This window comes from Polistes dominula, unplaced genomic scaffold, assembly GCF_049000335.1.
Source record: "Polistes dominula isolate Pdom_NZ unplaced genomic scaffold, Pdom_raw_medaka contig_79, whole genome shotgun sequence".
In the NCBI taxonomy this organism is placed as follows: domain Eukaryota; kingdom Metazoa; phylum Arthropoda; class Insecta; order Hymenoptera; family Vespidae; genus Polistes; species Polistes dominula.
Window position 1 is genome coordinate 3,178,191 of NW_028300916.1, and position 19,187 is coordinate 3,197,377.

Here is a 19,187-nt window from a genome sequence, read left to right on the forward strand (position 1 = left end):
TAAATCAATCTCGCGCCTTTTTTTCAACCAATCACAAATGTTATTTATAAAATTAAATAATTCATTGTGAGTACTCGCCTTATTAACAGAAATGTTTGGTTTTGAACGTAATACCTTAAATTCAAATCGTTGTGATCAATTTTGAAGTTTGTTTTTAATAAAAATAATAAAAAAGTAAACAAAATTGTGAGTGAGTGTGTGTGAGAAAGAAAGAGAGAGAGAGAGCGAGAGATAGAGAAAGAAAAAGAGAAAAATATTTTACTTAGTTAACTAAATTAATTTCTATATAATAATGGATATTGTAGAAACGATAAAAAATATTTTATGTAAAAATTCATTGGTAACAGTAAAGAAAAGAAATTTATCATTTATTGACCGACTTTTTCCTGAATATAAGAATTATCTCGTTATTTTTAAAAAAGTAAGTATCACAACAAGATTGATAATATTACAAATATTTAATTATCTATAAATAATTTTTTTAGTCCACGAAACACAGTGAAGCGGATTCATCTTGTTATGGTATGATATAAATTATATGTATTATATATATATAAATATATAAGATTTCATATATAATCTTAATTATATTTCAGATTTAGAAGTTACTGGTGATCCTTTAGAATATTCATTTAATGATGAATGTATAAACAGTACTTTAATAACAGAAAGATATTGGGGACAAGATGAGGAAGAATATATTCCTCTCACAAGGATTGAAGCATGGTAATATATGTATATACAAGATGTTCTAATTGAATTTTTCTTTATAATTAATTATAAAAATGTTATTTTATTTTTACAGCACATTGCTAAATCTTTGTCATGAAAATTTACATATTGATAATGTCATACCGATATTCATACTTTGTGATGGAAAAGATTATAACAAAACACTTATATTAGGTAGTATCGTTGAGAAAAATTGGCTCAATACGATAGAAGTTACAAGTAATAATATAAAAGAACTTGATTTTGTGAAAAATGTCTCTTCCAAACTATTATCGGAACATCTTGAATTATCATTTTCAGAAAAAAAAGATGTGCGTTTTATATCATTTTTTTGTTCTTTCTCTAAAATATAAATATTGAAATTTTTTGTATGCTGCTTTTGTTTGTATTTTATTTTTTTTTTTTTAGGTATCAGTGTTTACTTTGAGTACTTATAATTTATTTGGATGGAGATATGAAATGCAAGAATTATCAGAAATTGAAAAATTGAATTTTGAAGGAAGTATAACGCTTAACATAATAGCAAATAATATGTTATTTGATCCACCTATAAGATCATCCAAAAATAGTTTAGTAAGTTCATTACAATAAATATATATATTAAAAAAGTAATATTTCAATAAATATTTCCTTGTAGATTCTTGAAATTATCACTGGAAGAAACAATAGTGCTTTGGCAAATTTATGGCATCAATTGTCATTAATTAATCAGTATCTAACGATATTAGATAATTTCAAGGAAATAAATGCAAAATCATATAATAATCTGAATTCGTTAAAATATCCAGATAATTTTGTAAATCCATATGCAAAGGTATTGTTTTATAAATATTTATATAAAGTAACATATACGTGAGATTAATAACATTTATTTTTGTATATGGTTACTAATCATAATGTAGGATCAAGATCAAATAATGGATGATTTGAATCTTCTACTTACCAATAATTATAGCTATAGACAACCTAATTACAATATAATGGAACAAATATGCATTGAAACAGATGAAAATAATATGAAATTAAAACAGTGCATTGAGGCTGCATTTTTTAGATTAAATCTAGAGTTTACTGATTTTATGTGGGAACTACTCATATGTAAATATATAAATCATTTTCAATAATTTTTAATTACTTAATGTTAATATATAATATTTTGTAGGTACTTCTACTTATACACAGATGACAGAATGTATGCATAAAATATTAAAAGAAATTCAAGTTGGTGAATGCCAACCACAGGTATTAAATATTTATATATTATAAATAAATGATAATATATATATATATGTCTTACACATTAAGTATTTATATTTTAGTTAAATATAACAAATAATACAAAACTTGCTAAAATTTTGCCTGAATTATCTCATCAAAAGACGGTCACGCATTTATTAATGGATAGTATACCATTAGAAATTTTGATAGATATAGGATTTGAAAAAGTAAACAAGGATTATAAATATATTTTAATGAATACAGGCATTGTTGCATTTAATAGCATATATAAGAACTTTGAAAAGAAACCGGAACAATTCGATTCGAATTTTTATAGGTAATATAATATTTTTATAATCACGTAATTAATGTATTAATTATTTTTTTAATTACGTATTACGTATGTTCTCATAGGAAGAAATTGATTAATATGATTCAAGTTCATATTTGTTTGGAATTTATGCTGCTTTTGCAAGAACATATAAATTGTGAAACAGATGTTTTACAATCATCATTGGAATATATTATAAAAGAAATGACAACTAAAGAATTTTCGATGAATACTTTAGAAGATTTATGTAATAATAAAATATATACTTTAACCATTCCCGCACAAGATATTCTTATTAATGAAATTAATAAAGGGTACGTATAATTTAGAAATATTGTTTTCATATTTAAATATTATAATTTTGATTCTTATCAGTATTCCCGCAACATGGAAAGTTGATCTTTTTTCTGAATCGGAATTATTGAAAACCAAGACAATAACTTATTTTAGTGATTTTCCCATATTTCCACCTAATTTGTATTCTACAGGTAAAAAAAAAAATAATGTATATTTAGATTTATGAATAATTACAATTTAAAACAAATTTATATATGATGTAGATAGATAATATTCATTTATTTTTTCAGATCAAATAAATAAAATAAATGAAGCATTTCACATGGTAACAGCTTTGATTTCCTCTACTAGAAGTGCTAATATGTAATTTGGATAAATAAAAAGTGTATATAAATATTTAATAGAATATATAATTGTGATGTAATACAGAGGAGAAAGAAATATAAATTACTTTCTTATTTAAAAATCGCGCCAGATGCATGATTGGAAAATAATGCCAAATGCCAACTACTAGGGTCGTTGACGTTCTTCTTTATATTTTATTACATTAATATCTGTACTTTATGATGAATTAATATTAATACATGTTCTTTTTAATTCTTTTAAGGTTTTTTTTAATGATTGATCACTTTCATTTTATTTAGGTCAATCATAAATTATTCGTTCAAAGATTTCAATATGACGATACAAGTTAAAGAATTACCGTGAGAAAATGAATCAGATTTATGATATAATACGTTCAATTTATTATTCATGAGTTACTTTATGTTATCAGGTGAATAAATTCACACTTGAAACATATTTTGATTCATATTTATATTTCTTTATTATTAGAAGATTTAACCCGATTAAAAAGTAAATCTTGGAATATTTTGAAAATACTTTCAATACTTTATACAACACAAGTATTTTGAAATAATAATGGAACGAAAATATGGAAGTGAACAGCAATACTGTACGGAAACATATTTGAATAAAAATATTTCAAAAGATAATTTAGAATTTTGGATGACACAACTTCCGGAACCATTAAAAGATACACCTATAATATATCTCGCCATACCCGGTAAGTTTAAATATCTTTGACGTTTATATAAATTATATAAAATTATTATATATAATATTATATCAAATTATAATATACATATATTATATATTATATAGTAGGAAAGGAAAAGGTTTGTTGATAGTGCAAATAATTAAAGATCCTTATTTCCAAATAAGGATATTTTCAAGGTAATCCAGTGTTCATTTCAGGTTCTCACAATACGATGACTTATACTATAGATCAACGTAACGATGTAGGTCCAGATGAGCCTGCGTATATCAGAGCATTGGGTCGTTATTGTTCGATTTTGTCAAAGCCTATTATTTTTAAGTGGTCTATTACACAAAAAGATAATATAAAAGAACAATTAAATGGCGGTATAAGATATTTGGATTTACGCGTAGCTACGAAAACGAGGGATAACAATATTTATTTTCTTCATGGTTTGTACGGATCAGAAGTGATTAAACCATTAAAGGAGATTGTAAGTTGGTTGAATGATCATACGAATGAAATTATCATTATTGATTTTCAACATTTTTATCGTTTTACCGAAGTGGATCATGGTCGTTTGATTGCGATAATAAATGATATTTTTCATGGCAAATTATGTCCAACTTTAGCATATTTCAATCACGTGTCATTAAATTGGCTTACTTCGAGAAAGTATCAAGTTATTGTCATTTATAGAAACGTTTGCGCGATGAATCATTCGTATTTATGGCCAAGTGTTTTTTGGCCAACACCTTGGCCAAATACAGTGCGTGTAGATCAATTAGTTAATTTTTTAAATGATAAACTCAAAAATCGTTCTACCAATATTGGTTTTATATCCCAATGTCTCTTAACTCCTAATATATCTTACGTTATAAAACACCTTTGTGGAGATTTACATTCAACATTGACGCCAAAGTGTCAAAAGGCGACTATCCTTTGGATAAATCTACAAAAATCTGGACCTAAGGGGGTAAACATCGTTATAACTGATTTCATATCTGAACAAAATTATTTATTCTCGAAGACAGTTATTCAAACTAATCTTAAACTTTTAAGAAATTCATGTAATTTGTAATTACTCGTAGAAAAATGATTTCAACACAATTGAAGGATTTTTTAAATTTTCTATAATATTAGAAATCCATTGGAAAGACGTGTATTTTCAAGTACATACGTATTATTTATATAATTACAATATATATGATATTTACAATACTTATAAAATTCATTCAATGTTAATATCTGTTTAACGTATAACAAATATATAAATAATGAGCAAGAAACATGAGCATGATATTTCAAGAAAGTTTTATTAAATAATGTAGAGTTAGAGTTTTGTCTTTGTTTTTAAAAATGTATATTAAAACACGATAAATACAACACGGCGGTAGAAAAAAAGTTACTTACGTATTTTTTTTCTTTATATTCAAGTGCTCTTTTCATATGCACCTTTTATTTGATTAATAATATATGCTTTTAATGTTTTTAGTCTTCAATGAATAAAATGAACATTTTTTTTTTTTTTTTTTATAAATGATTCAATAAAAACAGTCTTCTAGTTATAATTAAAATTCAGCCTTCTTATAGTTGGCTGTACTAGGGTAAAGCATATTCAAATGGAATAATAATATGCGTATTCAAACTTCAATTAAAAAACTTCAATATAGATTATTTGTTTGTTAAATTTGATATACATATATATATATATTAAATTTTGTCTAATTTTGATTTCAGCATGAAATCATTACGTTTAATTTAATTAATAGAACATATTTATTGTATCGAAGTTTTTCACTTCTAATTTCTGATATCTACAAAATAAATAGAAATAAAATTAATATTGTACATATATATATATGAAACAAAATATTAGTATACAAATAATTGTATAAATATTCATTTGTTCGTTTTTGACTTTATGTAATTAATAATTAATGTAAATTTAGTTTATGTATTGTTATTAATATCGCCTGTATTGTTATTAATATCGTACTTCGCATATTAATTACATTGAGAATATTTCTAAGATGTTATATCGAGACAAAACATATCAGCTCAAAATAACTTTTTTTAGCACAAATAAGATAAAAAGAGATGTGTGTTTGATTGATATATAAATTAAATAAAGTCGCTAGTGTTAAAAAATATAATATATTTATATTTCCTTATATATATATATGATGAATTATTGATATTGTTGATAAAATGAAATAATAATAAGTTTGAAAATCGCGTTAAGTATTTATATGCATGTTTCTTTGATAAAACGCATATTTAGTTTTCTAATAAATTTTCAACATTTTAATATGAACGGGGAGGAGGAGGATGCTGTTACGTTTAAAAGTTCTTCAAAACAACGCTAATTAAGCAAATCACTTGAACAATTTACTTACAGCTGGCTAGAACTTTCGTCACATGCAACAACAGTGACATCCGCATTGGGTCACAAAGCTTTAACTTTGAGTTGTTTCATTCTTGGGGCACGTTTCTTTGCCAATCTACGTTGTTCTTTTTCTTCCCATTTTCTTTGCTTATCAGGATCTTCTTTTTGAAGCATTTTTTCTTTTTCAGCTCTTCTACGTTCTTCTCGTTTTTGTGCTGCAGCTTCGGCTCGTGCCGCGTGCGTTGTTTTCAAAAATGCTTCCTCTACCCTTAGCCGATTTTTATCCGCTTTATTTTTACCCTATATAACAACACTCGACAAACTGTTAGTAACATATAAAATAAAGTATTTACTATAAATAAGTAAGAAATAAAGAGAACAATTAAATACCTCTTTGGATAATTTGAAACGTCGTAATTTTTCCAATATGTAAAATGTAAGTCGAAGAAGAAGTTGTAGTTTTTCTTGACATTCTGGACTAGCTGTACGTCCTTTTATACTTATGTTTAGTCCGACTAGTAATACTTTTTTTACCTCAGGCATTGTTAATTGAGTAGTTTCTCTAAAAATAATTGTATTATTAGGTGTAATCAAATATTGATTAAATAATAAATACAAAAATTATAATCCATAATATTTATCTATATTTAAAAAATAATTTTACTGACAAATGACGTACTACAACTATAACACTTACGTTTGTTGTTTAGGTCCACTATATTGATCACTGATGTGGATATAATCTATGTATTGTGAAAATTTGGCAAAAGCTTGAAGAACATTGGCATCTAAAATAATCGAAGCTGTTTCAGCTATTTCTGGCATAACATAAAAGCCTGCTGGAAGTCCGTATTTTTCTCCAGGTCGTTTTTCAGGACAGTAAACACTAATATCAGCCATGTCTCTTGTCAAATGTATTGCAGTTCGTTTTGTAGCAATTGCTAATACAAAACTATCAACTTCATCTTTGGCAAGATCAACTCTAATATGCGCTTGATCATTTTGCGGTCGTACTAATTGTGCTAATACTGCAATTAAGTCTTGTCTCTTAATTAATTTCAATTCTATTAACATCGAATCACAGCCAACTCGACCTGAACAATATAAACTATATTGCGACTCGCTTTCTTTGACCAAACCATTTTCACATTCATTTTCTGTTAATTTTCCTGTATCACCTACAAGAGTAAAATTTTTCGACAAAAGTTCTTTATGTTCTTGCAACCAACATTCTGCTATACGTCCATTTTTAGCACGTCCTGCGATATAATTTATGCAATATACTAAAAGTCCAGCTACCATCAATATTTCCAAACAGAAACTATCCCATCTCGCACGTAAATGCAATGGTACTTTAGTAATAGTAAGTGTGGATGGTTCATCGCTTTTAGAACCTGCATTACCACCAGTTACATCTAATCCTTCAAATTCTTCCTCATCTTGAAAGTGATCAAATTCACTATCTCCATCAACAATAAGAACGTCATCTTCTTCAAAGTCTTCATTTAAATCTGCTTCTTTATGATGATGTTCCGTTGTATGATCGGAAGGAGGAGCTGCAGCTGCTGGTTTATCTTCTTCAAAATCTTCAAATTCTGCAAATTCATTATCTTCTGTAACTTCTTCGTGGAAATGTGCAGTGACCCATATGTTTGTAGCTACCAAAACAATGTGAATGATCACCAACCACAATTTCATTTTCACTGAAATAATAATACTACATTAAATATCATTTTCAATTTTGCTTAATTTTATGCAAATTGTCCAAAATAAGGTATGATAATATTTTTTAATATACACATTTTACCGTGCTTTTGAAAGTATAATTATTTACCTTAACTTGTATGGCGTAGTCCCTATCTTATATAATAAATTTTAGATTCTTCGACATCAATTTGATTAATCAATTACATATACATATAAGATAAAACCTTTCATTCGGTTTCTCGCATTAGAATTTTATAATAAAATACAGGTATTAATGGTTAGAAAGGTAAGTGACTTGCATGCCACGAACAAACAGAAGTATACATCGGGTGTAGTGATACGCGCCTAGTGTACCGTCGTGATACACTAGCGCCTCTTCTCCCTATACGGGAACCGCGCCAATTAAGTTCTAGTATAATGTAACATTCAAGAGTTATCTCCAAGAGTGTACTTGTTATTAATAATATAATAAATTTTATATTTGAAACAAAATATAAAAATAAAATCCGAAAGTGAATATAAACATCTTGATGCTTATTAAAATTATTATGGAAAGTGTATAGAAATTATTATTGAAAGTGTAATATGTATTCGTAGATTAAAGAAATCAATTTTGGCGCGTAAATAAAAGAGATACTACAGCGCTTGCGTAAGATATCGATTTTGTAACTCGAATGGGTCGGAAGAAGCGCAGACTCCGTATTATTACTTCAGTGCGCAGACTCCATATTATTACTTCAGTGCGCAGACTCCGTATCATTACTACAGTGCGCAGACTCCGTATTACTACTATGAATATACTAATGCATTTTATATACTACATCTATTGCCGCTGTCAGTTGTGTGTTTTTTAAAAGCAGACATGCATTCGTTTTATTTCATTCGAAGGATTATACGTTGTCGTGTATTTTCGTCACAATACAGCTGATATCACGTCGCTTAAATTAAAACCATTAATGATCATTAAAACGTGTTACGCTGTTAAAAGTCGATAATAACAGCAGAGACACGTAACGACACAACACAACACGAGTCGCGTGTTGACAGTGCCGGAGGGAGTCTCGAAGGCTAGCAATGGATCAATACCGATACCTTGCAGAGGAGTTTAATCTACGAACAGAAACCCGAAGAATCGTCGATCTTTTATCCGTCTAATCAATCTTGTAAACTACATCATCCTGTCTTTCCTTTCCGTCTTATATTCGACAAGACTATATAAACTGTTTAAAAAGGTAAATGCAAATGCTTTTTTCATCAATATTAATTATTAGAATAAGCGTTGTCACTTGTTAAAGTATATATGTAGTATATATAATAAGTAGAGATTTTGATCGTTGTTTCTGTTTGATAGATCCTACGATATAATGGATAAGTCGGATAATAATTTGTCGAAGAGCTTGAAGAAAAAAAGTTGGAGATCGGGGGGAGGATTGGGGGGAGGATCAGGGGCAGCAACGGATGTTGATGCAACTCAGTGCGTCCAGGTTGTAGTAAGATGCAGGCCAATGGACGAAAAGGAAACTGCACGAGGTTATACTCGTGTAGTCGACGTTATACCGTCTCGAGGAGTGGTAGAAATACGTCATCCTCGAGACGATCCATCAACGGACAATGTGAAGGTTTTCACGTTTGACGCTGTTTACGATTGGCATTCGACTCAACAAGAACTTTATGAAGAAACCGTGAGACCTTTGGTTTCCTCGGTATTGGATGGTTTCAATGGTACCATTTTTGCTTATGGTCAAACTGGCACAGGTAAAACTTATACGATGGAAGGCTCGAAAATGGAACACGATAAACGTGGTATCATTCCAAGATCATTCGAGCATATATTTAATCACATAGGAAGATCAGAAAACATGCAATATCTCGTGAGAGCGAGTTATTTAGAAATTTATCAGGAAGAGATACGTGACCTTCTTCATCGCGATCAGAGTCTTAGATTTGAACTTAAAGAAAAACCAGAGTCTGGTGTTTTCGTGAAGGATTTATCAACAGCCGTTTGTAAGAGCGCTGCGGAAATTCAACGTTTAATGAACGAAGGTAATCAAAATAGGACGATCGGTGCTACAAACATGAACGAGCATAGTTCCCGTTCACACGCAATATTTTTGATTACTATTGAGATGGGATCCATTGGTGATAATGGCGGTATTAGAGTAGGTCGTTTGAATCTAGTCGATCTCGCTGGCAGCGAGAGACAAAGTAAAACCGGTGCATCCGGTGAAAGACTGAAGGAAGCGAGTAAAATTAATTTAAGCCTTTCTGCTCTCGGTAACGTTATATCGGCATTGGTCGATGGTAAAACTACTCACGTACCTTACAGAGATTCCAAACTTACAAGATTATTGCAAGATTCTTTGGGAGGTAATTCGAAAACTATTATGGTTGCTAATATTGGACCTGCCAGTTATAATTATGATGAAACGCTTACGACATTGCGTTATGCTAATCGTGCTAAGAATATTAAGAACAAGCCACGAATAAATGAAGATCCTAAAGATGCTCTTTTGAGACAGTATCAAGAAGAAATAGGTCGTTTAAAAGAAAAATTAGCTCAAAAAAGTATGGTACAACGCAAGAAGAGGAAAACAAAGAAAAAGAGAGAAGACGATCTTGCTGTAGATTCAGAATCAGATGCGGAGGATAGCAAGGAAGAGGATAACAATAACAAGACCATTGAAACAGATAAGAAATTAATAGCTGAGCAACTTAAAGCTGAGAAACAAGAGACTGAGAACCTTATAATGAGAATAAAAGATTTAGAAAGCAAAATGCTGTGTGGTGGGAAGAATATTATTGATCATACTAATGAACAGCAAAGAGCATTGGAACAGAAGGCTGCGGAGATTGCCGAGCGTAAAAAACGCGAAGTTGAAATGCAACAAAAATTAGAAGACGAGGAATTGACTATGCTCGGTGTACGAGAAACATACACTACCTTGCAACAGGAAGTAGATGTTAAATCTAGAAAGTTAAGAAGATGTTTTACCAAGTTGCAAGTATTAAAACAAGAATTAGATGACGTTACCAATGACTTTAACAAAGATAGACGTGAATTGGAACAAACGCAGCATGAATTAATGAAGGAGCTTAAATTAAAATATCTGATAATTGAAAACTTTATTCCAGAGGAGGAGAAAAACAAGATATTATCTAGGATACATTATGACGAGGAAGAAGATTGTTGGAATCTGAATAATCCGGAAACATCGAACATAGAAAAGATAGAACGTCCTACTTCAATTCCTGGTGCACGTAGACCAATTTCTGAATATGCTCGAATCGCTTTAGCAATGGGACGTGGATGTCGTTATGCTGGAGAAAATATTTTGAATTTAGATCTGGATATGCCAGCTAGAACAACTTCGGATTATCATGGACCAGCTATTGCACCAACAATCCAAGCTGTTCTTGAAGAGGCTCTGCGAGATGAGGGAGACATCGATGTTGATGCTTCCAATGCTAAATTACGTTCTAAGCCACGATTACAATCAGCAAGGATTAGACCAAGAAGTGTCCCAAAAATGCAACAAATTCCTACTCCAGTTTATCCGAAGACCAGAGGACTCGTACCGAAATAGTTGTAGCTTTTTTTAGTTCGCGTTCTTTCATGTTCCTTCTCTCTCTCTCTCTCTCTCTCTTCTTGCTCTCTATTGTGTAAAGAAAAGTGTAAATATGTGATGAAACTGTTGCTGTTGCACGTCACTTGTGCTGCTTCTATTTAATTATTTGCGATAAGCTCGTCTAGACTAATCTTATGCCTTTTTTCTCTTATCGGAAAAGAAGACACGAAAGAACGATCCCCGGAATCTTTGGAACCTAGTCATTGTGCAATTATTAAATAGTAGTTAGTCAGGTATATTGATATTTCAATAAATTACTATTTGCTGTAACGTTAAAAAGCACGAAAAGAATATCGTCGTTTTTGCTCTCGCGTATTTTGTTTTATTTTTTTTTTTTCGCTTAAGCGGCACATCTTATTTGTTATTTTTTAAATTATTATTATTAATATTATTTTAGAGATCATGAAAAAAAAAAAGAAACAGAATTTCGATGTTTACTTATATACAAACAAACAAAAAATGGTAAGAGTAAAAAGTACTGTGGAAATAAACGAATTAACTTTGATGTATTTTTTTCATCTCCTGTACAATCATTATTTTCACGTGATTACGCTCAATTTCATACTTTTACAACGGTTGCTCCGTTATCTGGAACTGTTTGTATTATCTTTCTTTTTTTCTTTTTTTTTATAGAATCAGCATTCTTTTAAATTTCTCCGGTGTACAATGTTTATCATCAGCTTTCTCTGTAATGTCTAGAAAATGATAGTAATAAGAATCAAAATAAAGTGAAACTTAAATAGACATCTTATAATATCGAATAGTATATAATAATATAACACATGAATTTTTTATTTTTATCATAGTGCAATTAGTAATATATACAAAATATATATACACACACATTTTGTTTGTAAAATCTACACAGGACAATTATTAATAGTAAAAACTTGAAAAGAGATGATAAAATGAAATTGTTAAAAGCTTATTGAACAACAATTTAATTGTTTTACATTAGTATACTTTTACCATTCCTTCAAATTTGTTGATCAAGAGAATTAAGAATTATCCTATATATATATATATATATATATATATAATATATATATATATATATATAAGTGTGTGTGTGTGTGTGTTTGTGTATATATATATTTTGTACAGTTCAATATAACACACTGCATTATTACTTACTCTTTTACTACGCAGGACGTATTGATCGGGCACACATACACACATACACACACGCACACACACGAAACAGTTATATAAAACACATTCATTCGTTGACATTCACTTTTGTTGTACAATTTTCACGTTAAGAAGAGAGATAGGTTTTGCGCGATTATTCTCGAGACAATAATGTTGTAAGGAAAAAGAAAGAAAGAAAAGAAAAAAACGTTTTAACAGATGATACCCACGTATATAAAGAAAATAAGCCAATGTAACAATACTTCAAAATCTCTCGAACGTTAGAAGGTGTCATGACGAACGAGAGAAAAAGAAAAATGAAGAAGTGTTCATTGGAAAACGTAGTTAATATTAGTTAATTGGTTTGCTTTTTTGAAGTTGAACAAAAATAAATGTTTGTTAAAAGAATGAAATTCTTAAATTTCATGAAAAAATTCCTTTGCCGTATAAGTACGTAATACGTAATACGTAATATTTTGATGACGAAACAACAAATTGTTAATATAATTTCACTTTGAATCGATTGAATAGTAAAAGACATTGGTTTCGATCGATTATTTCGAATGAGATTTGTATAAAATTTGTTATTAATCGTTGGCCTTCTCTTATCGACAAACGCGTTGTTAGTTAGAGTACTATCTATAGAATGAAATGTGTTTATTTAATAGAAACGTTGCTGTTGCGAATACGCTCCATATGGAGTTTGTTGCGGTGGTTGTTGAGGTGATTGTTGTTGTTGAGGATATCCGGATGGATGACCACTCGGAGGGCCACCATATCCAGTGGAAGCACCATATGCTTGCTGTGGAGAATACTGGTTTTGTGATATAGTCGACGGTGGACCATATTGATTTTGATCATTCATGTTGCCACCATATCCTTGATAATTATAACCATTGTCCATGTAATTCTGATTAGTACCAAAAACTTGTGGTTGAGGTGGATAATTAGAGAATTGTTGATTAGGAACGTTCGGATAAGTTAACGGTGGAGCTTGTGGTCGTGGTGGTTGATTAGTTGGTGCATCATAATTTTGATTATAAAAGTTTTGTTGCATCGGAGTAGCTATCGAGGATGAACTATGATCTATCATCTTTGAAGCTGAGGATCGTTGTTCCGAATTTTCATTAGCAAAATTTATATGTGATTTTGGTACGTATTTGTTTGGAAGGTCGCCCATAATATTAGCTATTAAACGTTTAGTTTCATTTAGGATCGCATTGGGATCGTTAGATTTGGCGACGTCCGAAGTCCTTGTTGCTGGTGATCGTGAACGCGAAGGTGAACGTGATCGGGACCAGGAACGAGGTGATTTTGAAATAGATTTAGAAAAAGCACGTGTCTTTTTCTTTCCTTTCTCACTTTCGTTTACATTTTTATCAGCTGCTTTGTAAATGTCCTCGAAACTATAATCGTCGTCGTCGTCTGATAATTCTAATTTCACTTTTGACTTATCTTCTTCCTTCTTTTGTTGTTGTTGTTGTTCTTCCTCGTCATCGTTAGCAAACATATCTAATTTAGGTATCCACTTGTTTTCTTCTTCAGACGGATTTTGATTTCCCTTACGCATTGAAAATGGCGAAGCTTTTCTGTTAGTCTTACTCGTCGTTGTCGTCGTCGACAATTCGATTAGTTCAGGTGTAGGTGATTTTTTTGTTTGTGGTAAACTAGAAGGTATTGCTATGCTTAAATTAACGAATGCTCTTAATTTTTCTACCCTGGGTAAGTCAGTAGCTTCTAATTTTTTCAGAAAATTTATAAGACCGTGTTGTTCGTGAGTACTCAGATCTTTAAAATTTTGTAATAATGTCTTTAAATCAGTATCCGATAAATTCTCCATTCTTGAAACTTGATCTACGGTATCTGTTAATGTCGGGGTTTTCAAAGTAGACACGGATGTCGATATACTATTTTGAAAAGTGCCAGTGCTAGTTCCAGTTGCGAGACCACTTGTGATACCACTTGTGACACCACTTGTAATACTACTAGTTACAACACCGGTACCACCACTAGGCAAACTTTTCACAAAATCAGCCGTAGTAACAGGCTTGTCCGAGTGTTTTGATGCTTCAGCCATACCAACTACCGCATTAATTAATGTTTCTAATTCTTCCTGAGACACATTCGATCTACCTTGTGCAACAAGAGCAGCAGCTATTTGATGAGCTATTGCAACTTTATCTACAGTACCAACGCCAGGAACAGTGACTGGCTCGGAATGAATTGGTGGTGTAACCATCTCTATAGGTCTAGGATACACAGTTCTTCCACTTAGAAAATTGCTAGTTCTACTTGCTTCCAAAAGTTCGTGTTTTTTCTTTTTTCCTCTTCCATCTTTTTCTTACTTTCAGTTGCCTTGTGTAATAATTGGGCTATATTTTGTATCGCTGTCTTCGTCGGAGCGATAGCCATTTTTTCGATCATGCCAGCAAAAAGCTGTCCCTTTAACTTCTCTTTAACTGTTTCGAACAATACATTAACTTCTTCGTCGTAAAGCAATTCTTCAGCAGAATTGGGCTTAGCTTTTTCAGCGGCTAATGCTCGCGATAAAAGTGACACTATTTTAGGACCTAACGAGCCTAATTGACCCTCCAGAGCTGTCAGAAGTCTTAATAATCCTACCACTTCTAAATCTTCGCTTAGTACTTCCTCCTTTGGCGGTGGACTCGGTGATTTATCTTTTACAGGATAAGGTGTCGCATAATGGATAGGTCTGGTACGTGGTGCAATTCGAGAATAATAATTACGATACATACTACTTTTTCCTCGCGAATAAGAAGAATAAAGGTATTCCCTTTCTCGTGTATCGTGACGATCGTAATAATCTGTTTTAACTGTTTTTGTACCTACGTATTCTACCTCATCGTCACTATCAATACGATGTCTGCTACGTTTTGAGGGAAGTGGTGATCTATCGCGTCTACTTGACGGTGGAATCCACTTCTCGGGAGGTTTTTCTTCTGACAATTCCAATCGTTTTCTTATTTCTTCCTTTCTTTGTTGTAATTGTTCATTGTGAATCTCGCGCATTCGTTTGTTCCAGAATTCAATCCATTCTGGTTTGAAGTCATGTTTACTTGGGTCCTTGCCATCGGCTTGTAATTCTTTGTATCGTCTGTTCCAGAATTTTTTCCATTCATCTGGATACGAAGGATGTTTCTCAGGATTCTTTTCGTGAAATTTTAATGCACGATCAAGAGTCTCCTCAGCTCGTCTGATCTGTTCTCGATACTTATCCCACTTATCCCGTTCCCGAAGTGGTTCCAATGAACGTGATCGTGATCGAGAACGTGAGCGTGATCGAGAACGTGAACGATCATCACGAGAGTATCGTGATCTTGTACGATACTTGCTACTACTCTTATCCGATACACTACTCCTTCTACCACGAACAGGAGAACGTGACCTTGAACGCGATGGCGATGGACTGCTTGATATACTTGATAAAGATGATAGGGACTTTGTTTCATCGGATGGACGTTTAGGTGATTTTTTTAAACTGTCCGTACTTTTTTCACTGGGTTTACGTAAATTTAATTTATCCTTGGTAAGAATACGTATCTTGAAAACCCTAAAAAAATCATTGTAAAATATGTTTATATGATAAATATCATAGGGTGTCCATACCATATATATATATATTCGATCTATCTTTTACAAAGTTAGATTATTAGATAGACAACTCACGACTTTGTAACATCTTGTTTAGAATCTGTTTTCTTCGGTGATAATCTTTCTAGCTTCTTATCTTCCTTTTTAAATTTGCCATCTGTTTTCTCTTCGGATGATTGAGAATCTTAATGCGAGAAATTAAATGTTCATATCATAGCACTAATATCAACACAATTAATCTAATTATTATAAAATAAATGTATATCGTATACTCACCTTTCTTATTACCATTATTACCAGCAATTTCAGCCATCTTTTCTTCAAAGTTTGTCACCCATCTCACATCGTAAACTTCCATAAATGTTAACTCAGGTGTTTCCCTGCATGTAGGAAACAACCATTTTGATTGCAAGGTAATATCAGATAACTTATTTTAATAAATTGTTACAATTTTGGTGAAGTTTTTCTATTCATTTTGTACATATAACATAATAATACACAGAGAGAAAAATATAATTAGAGATATTTATCCCATTTTTAATTGACATTTAAATAAAACATGTTTTATTTAAATATTTTCTAAATTTGGGATATATTGCTAAGAAGAAATAGAATTGAAACATATATATGTATATATATATATATATATACACTTAAGGTACATAAACATTAACTTACCTAAAATGATAGTCTTGAAATACCCTTTTTATATATTGCATTTTATTTTTTTCAAATTGATTTTTGTCTACCAATTGAGGTTGTAGTCTTCCGAATCGTTCTTCTATTTTTTTTGCTGCTAACACTGATATTTCATTAGCTCCACGTTTGTAATTAGAAGTACGCGGTAATTCAGTAATAGCTCGCGATATTGTTGGAAAATGTCTATTCAAATATGTTATTCGATGATTATAACTGGTAATATGAGCCATAACGGTACGTGGATCACCACGTTTATCACACAATACACATGTATAACTGGGTTCGCAGGAATCATTGTCCACAAGTTCAAGTAAATATTCAAGACCAACGAGTGGTGAACTTCTATGACGATCTAAACTCACTTGAATTGTCGTCGTTCTTGTTAATTGATCTTCCATACCTGGTGGTACTGGTTCACCAGGAGCTAAAGTATCCGTAATAGCAGTTGACTGTACAGGAACAGTTGTTTTCGCAATGTCAGAACGTTTTGACCATAGTAACACCGGATATGGCCATTCGTCCAACTTAATTTTATGACGATTACACGAATTATGACTTATCAATTTATGTGCTCCAAACAGAGCAATATTACAAATGTGACACCATATGTCACCGTCATCCGTTTTGGAATACACAGGTCTCAGCGTACCATCTTCAGCAGTTACACTGCTTCGCATCAAACGTTTCCGATCATGTTCTTCCTGTAGATAATAAATATTGCTAATATAAATATATCCAATTAATTCATTAATTTGATTCAGTTCAAGTAAACAACTTACATTTATTACTCTCTAGATTATTTGAATACATAATCAGTCATAGATTTTTATTACCTTTTCCTTGTCTTCTTCTGAAAGATGAGAGGGATTGCGCCCTTCTATGTCGAGATCGTCAAAATTTTGCATAGTTGATCCACGAATAGAAAGATCACCCATTACACACTTTCTGAAAGTATCAAAGTGCAATACGCATGAATAAAGAAGAGATAAAGCAGCAAGATAAAAACTTATTTAGAGAAACTTAGAAAATATTCTAATTATATTGAAGACTTATACTCTGAATATTATCTATACTGGAGTATTGATATAAAACTCCAGTTACTTACCGATATAAAGCAATAAACTATTTTTTTTTTTTTGTATAACAACGTATTCTTTCTTCAGGAACCACAAATACCACAAAACAATTAACTAAATAATTAACATAAGAACCGTCACTAGCAATGCAAAGTTAAGATTCACTAACTTTGCAAATTGTTTAGAAGTAAAATATATATCGTTGTCTTGTGGACAACGTTTAAGAAAAAAGACAAATATGTCATCTTTATATAAGTTCTGTATCTATATTTAAAAAGATAAAGAGATCATAAAGATGCCACTGAGGATATACGATATGGGCAATACTGTTGAACATCGACATAGGAAATATGTACATCGATATTATGGATTATATCAAATATGCAATTAAAAAGATAATTTTCATTGATAATGTCTATACAAATAGAATATATTATAATATTAAAGAACGCAATTTGTATGTATTTTATGTGTGTTAAGTGATAAGAAGACAGGTGATACACTGGAAATCATATAAGGAACAATAAGTCCTAGTAAATGTGAGGTTATATTTTCACTGGAACAAGATTATTTACGATTATCAAAACTACCGTTATAATTACACCAGCTTTTAAATTATTACTATTCATGCATCGTATTGGCCAGTAGTATAAAAAAAGGTTCATCAGCTACAGTCGTGTAGCTATGTATTTCTCAGCAGTCCAGCCCAAAGATTCTGCATAACGTCCCTGTCGATATTACCAATTTCGATTGTTTTCTATGTTTTTTCATTTTTTTTTTTTTCTATATATACCTGAAATATATTATCCAAAGAAAATAATGTTCACTTACCAAAACAATAGTTTCAAGCAGATTATATATTCTTCCTTTATAATTATTAGATTCTTCAATATCTTATTTGATATCAAAAAAATCCCACGTTAACACGAATATGCGCATGTCCTTACGTATGTGTATGTAGAATTGTATAATTGTAAGTATCACACACAGTGTATGAACATACATTAAATATATGCATTATGTATAATGATGCTTTTTGCAAGAAGTGTACAATAACGTTCGAAAAACGGTTAGTATATTTTCATATAACGATAGAACTGCCCTCTGTCCGCCAACTTTTCAAATCAAATTGACTTTCTTTGTTTTATGTCGTAAGACCATCTTTCGTTTCTTATTTAAACTAATGTAAAAAGCGCGAATATAAAGTGTTCAAAATATATGTGTTCATTTTTATTATAAACAATTAGAAAGTGATACATCATAATATATATCATAATATAAGTAACTTGAAAAAATTCAAACACAATAATTGATAGACATCATTTTTTCT

The 19,187-nt window shown here is 30.9% G+C and overlaps 5 protein-coding genes across 5 annotated transcripts; 3 read left to right on the forward strand and 2 right to left on the reverse strand.

Annotated features, from left to right (window-relative positions):
- The first annotated feature begins 111 nt into the window (after positions 1-111).
- Positions 112-3,573, forward strand: LOC107074238 (protein zwilch homolog). Its single transcript, XM_015335490.2, has 12 exons — positions 112-421; positions 486-522; positions 597-726; positions 806-1,043; positions 1,141-1,305; positions 1,370-1,546; positions 1,635-1,830; positions 1,895-1,974; positions 2,052-2,287; positions 2,365-2,595; positions 2,657-2,769; positions 2,869-3,573. The coding sequence occupies exons 1-12, from the start codon at positions 293-295 to the stop codon at positions 2,943-2,945; spliced, it is 1,809 nt and encodes a 602-aa protein (XP_015190976.2). The 5' UTR covers positions 112-292; the 3' UTR covers positions 2,946-3,573.
- On the forward strand, positions 3,212-4,911 carry LOC107074415 (PI-PLC X domain-containing protein 3). Its single transcript, XM_015335829.2, has 3 exons — positions 3,212-3,353; positions 3,413-3,644; positions 3,836-4,911. The coding sequence occupies exons 2-3, from the start codon at positions 3,500-3,502 to the stop codon at positions 4,696-4,698; spliced, it is 1,008 nt and encodes a 335-aa protein (XP_015191315.1). The 5' UTR covers positions 3,212-3,353; positions 3,413-3,499; the 3' UTR covers positions 4,699-4,911.
- LOC107074414 (PAT complex subunit CCDC47) lies at positions 4,764-8,117 on the reverse strand. Its single transcript, XM_015335826.2, has 4 exons — positions 7,841-8,117; positions 6,704-7,709; positions 6,397-6,568; positions 4,764-6,306 (listed from the first exon to the last, which is right to left on the reverse strand). The coding sequence occupies exons 2-4, from the start codon at positions 7,702-7,704 to the stop codon at positions 6,067-6,069; spliced, it is 1,413 nt and encodes a 470-aa protein (XP_015191312.1). The 5' UTR covers positions 7,705-7,709; positions 7,841-8,117; the 3' UTR covers positions 4,764-6,066.
- Positions 8,118-8,531: 414 nt separating this feature from the next.
- Positions 8,532-11,844, forward strand: Klp68D (kinesin-like protein 68D). Its single transcript, XM_015335825.2, has 2 exons — positions 8,532-8,945; positions 9,065-11,844. The coding sequence occupies exon 2, from the start codon at positions 9,078-9,080 to the stop codon at positions 11,295-11,297; it is 2,220 nt and encodes a 739-aa protein (XP_015191311.1). The 5' UTR covers positions 8,532-8,945; positions 9,065-9,077; the 3' UTR covers positions 11,298-11,844.
- On the reverse strand, positions 11,827-18,919 carry LOC107074412 (uncharacterized protein CG7065). The gene is given in 7 exon segments (XM_015335823.2): positions 11,827-14,795; positions 14,798-16,041; positions 16,158-16,266; positions 16,359-16,462; positions 16,761-17,482; positions 17,615-17,726; positions 18,689-18,919. Coding segments are annotated over 6 exon segments (3,945 nt in total). The 5' UTR covers positions 17,717-17,726; positions 18,689-18,919; the 3' UTR covers positions 11,827-13,131.
- Between the last annotated feature and the right edge of the window lie 268 nt (positions 18,920-19,187).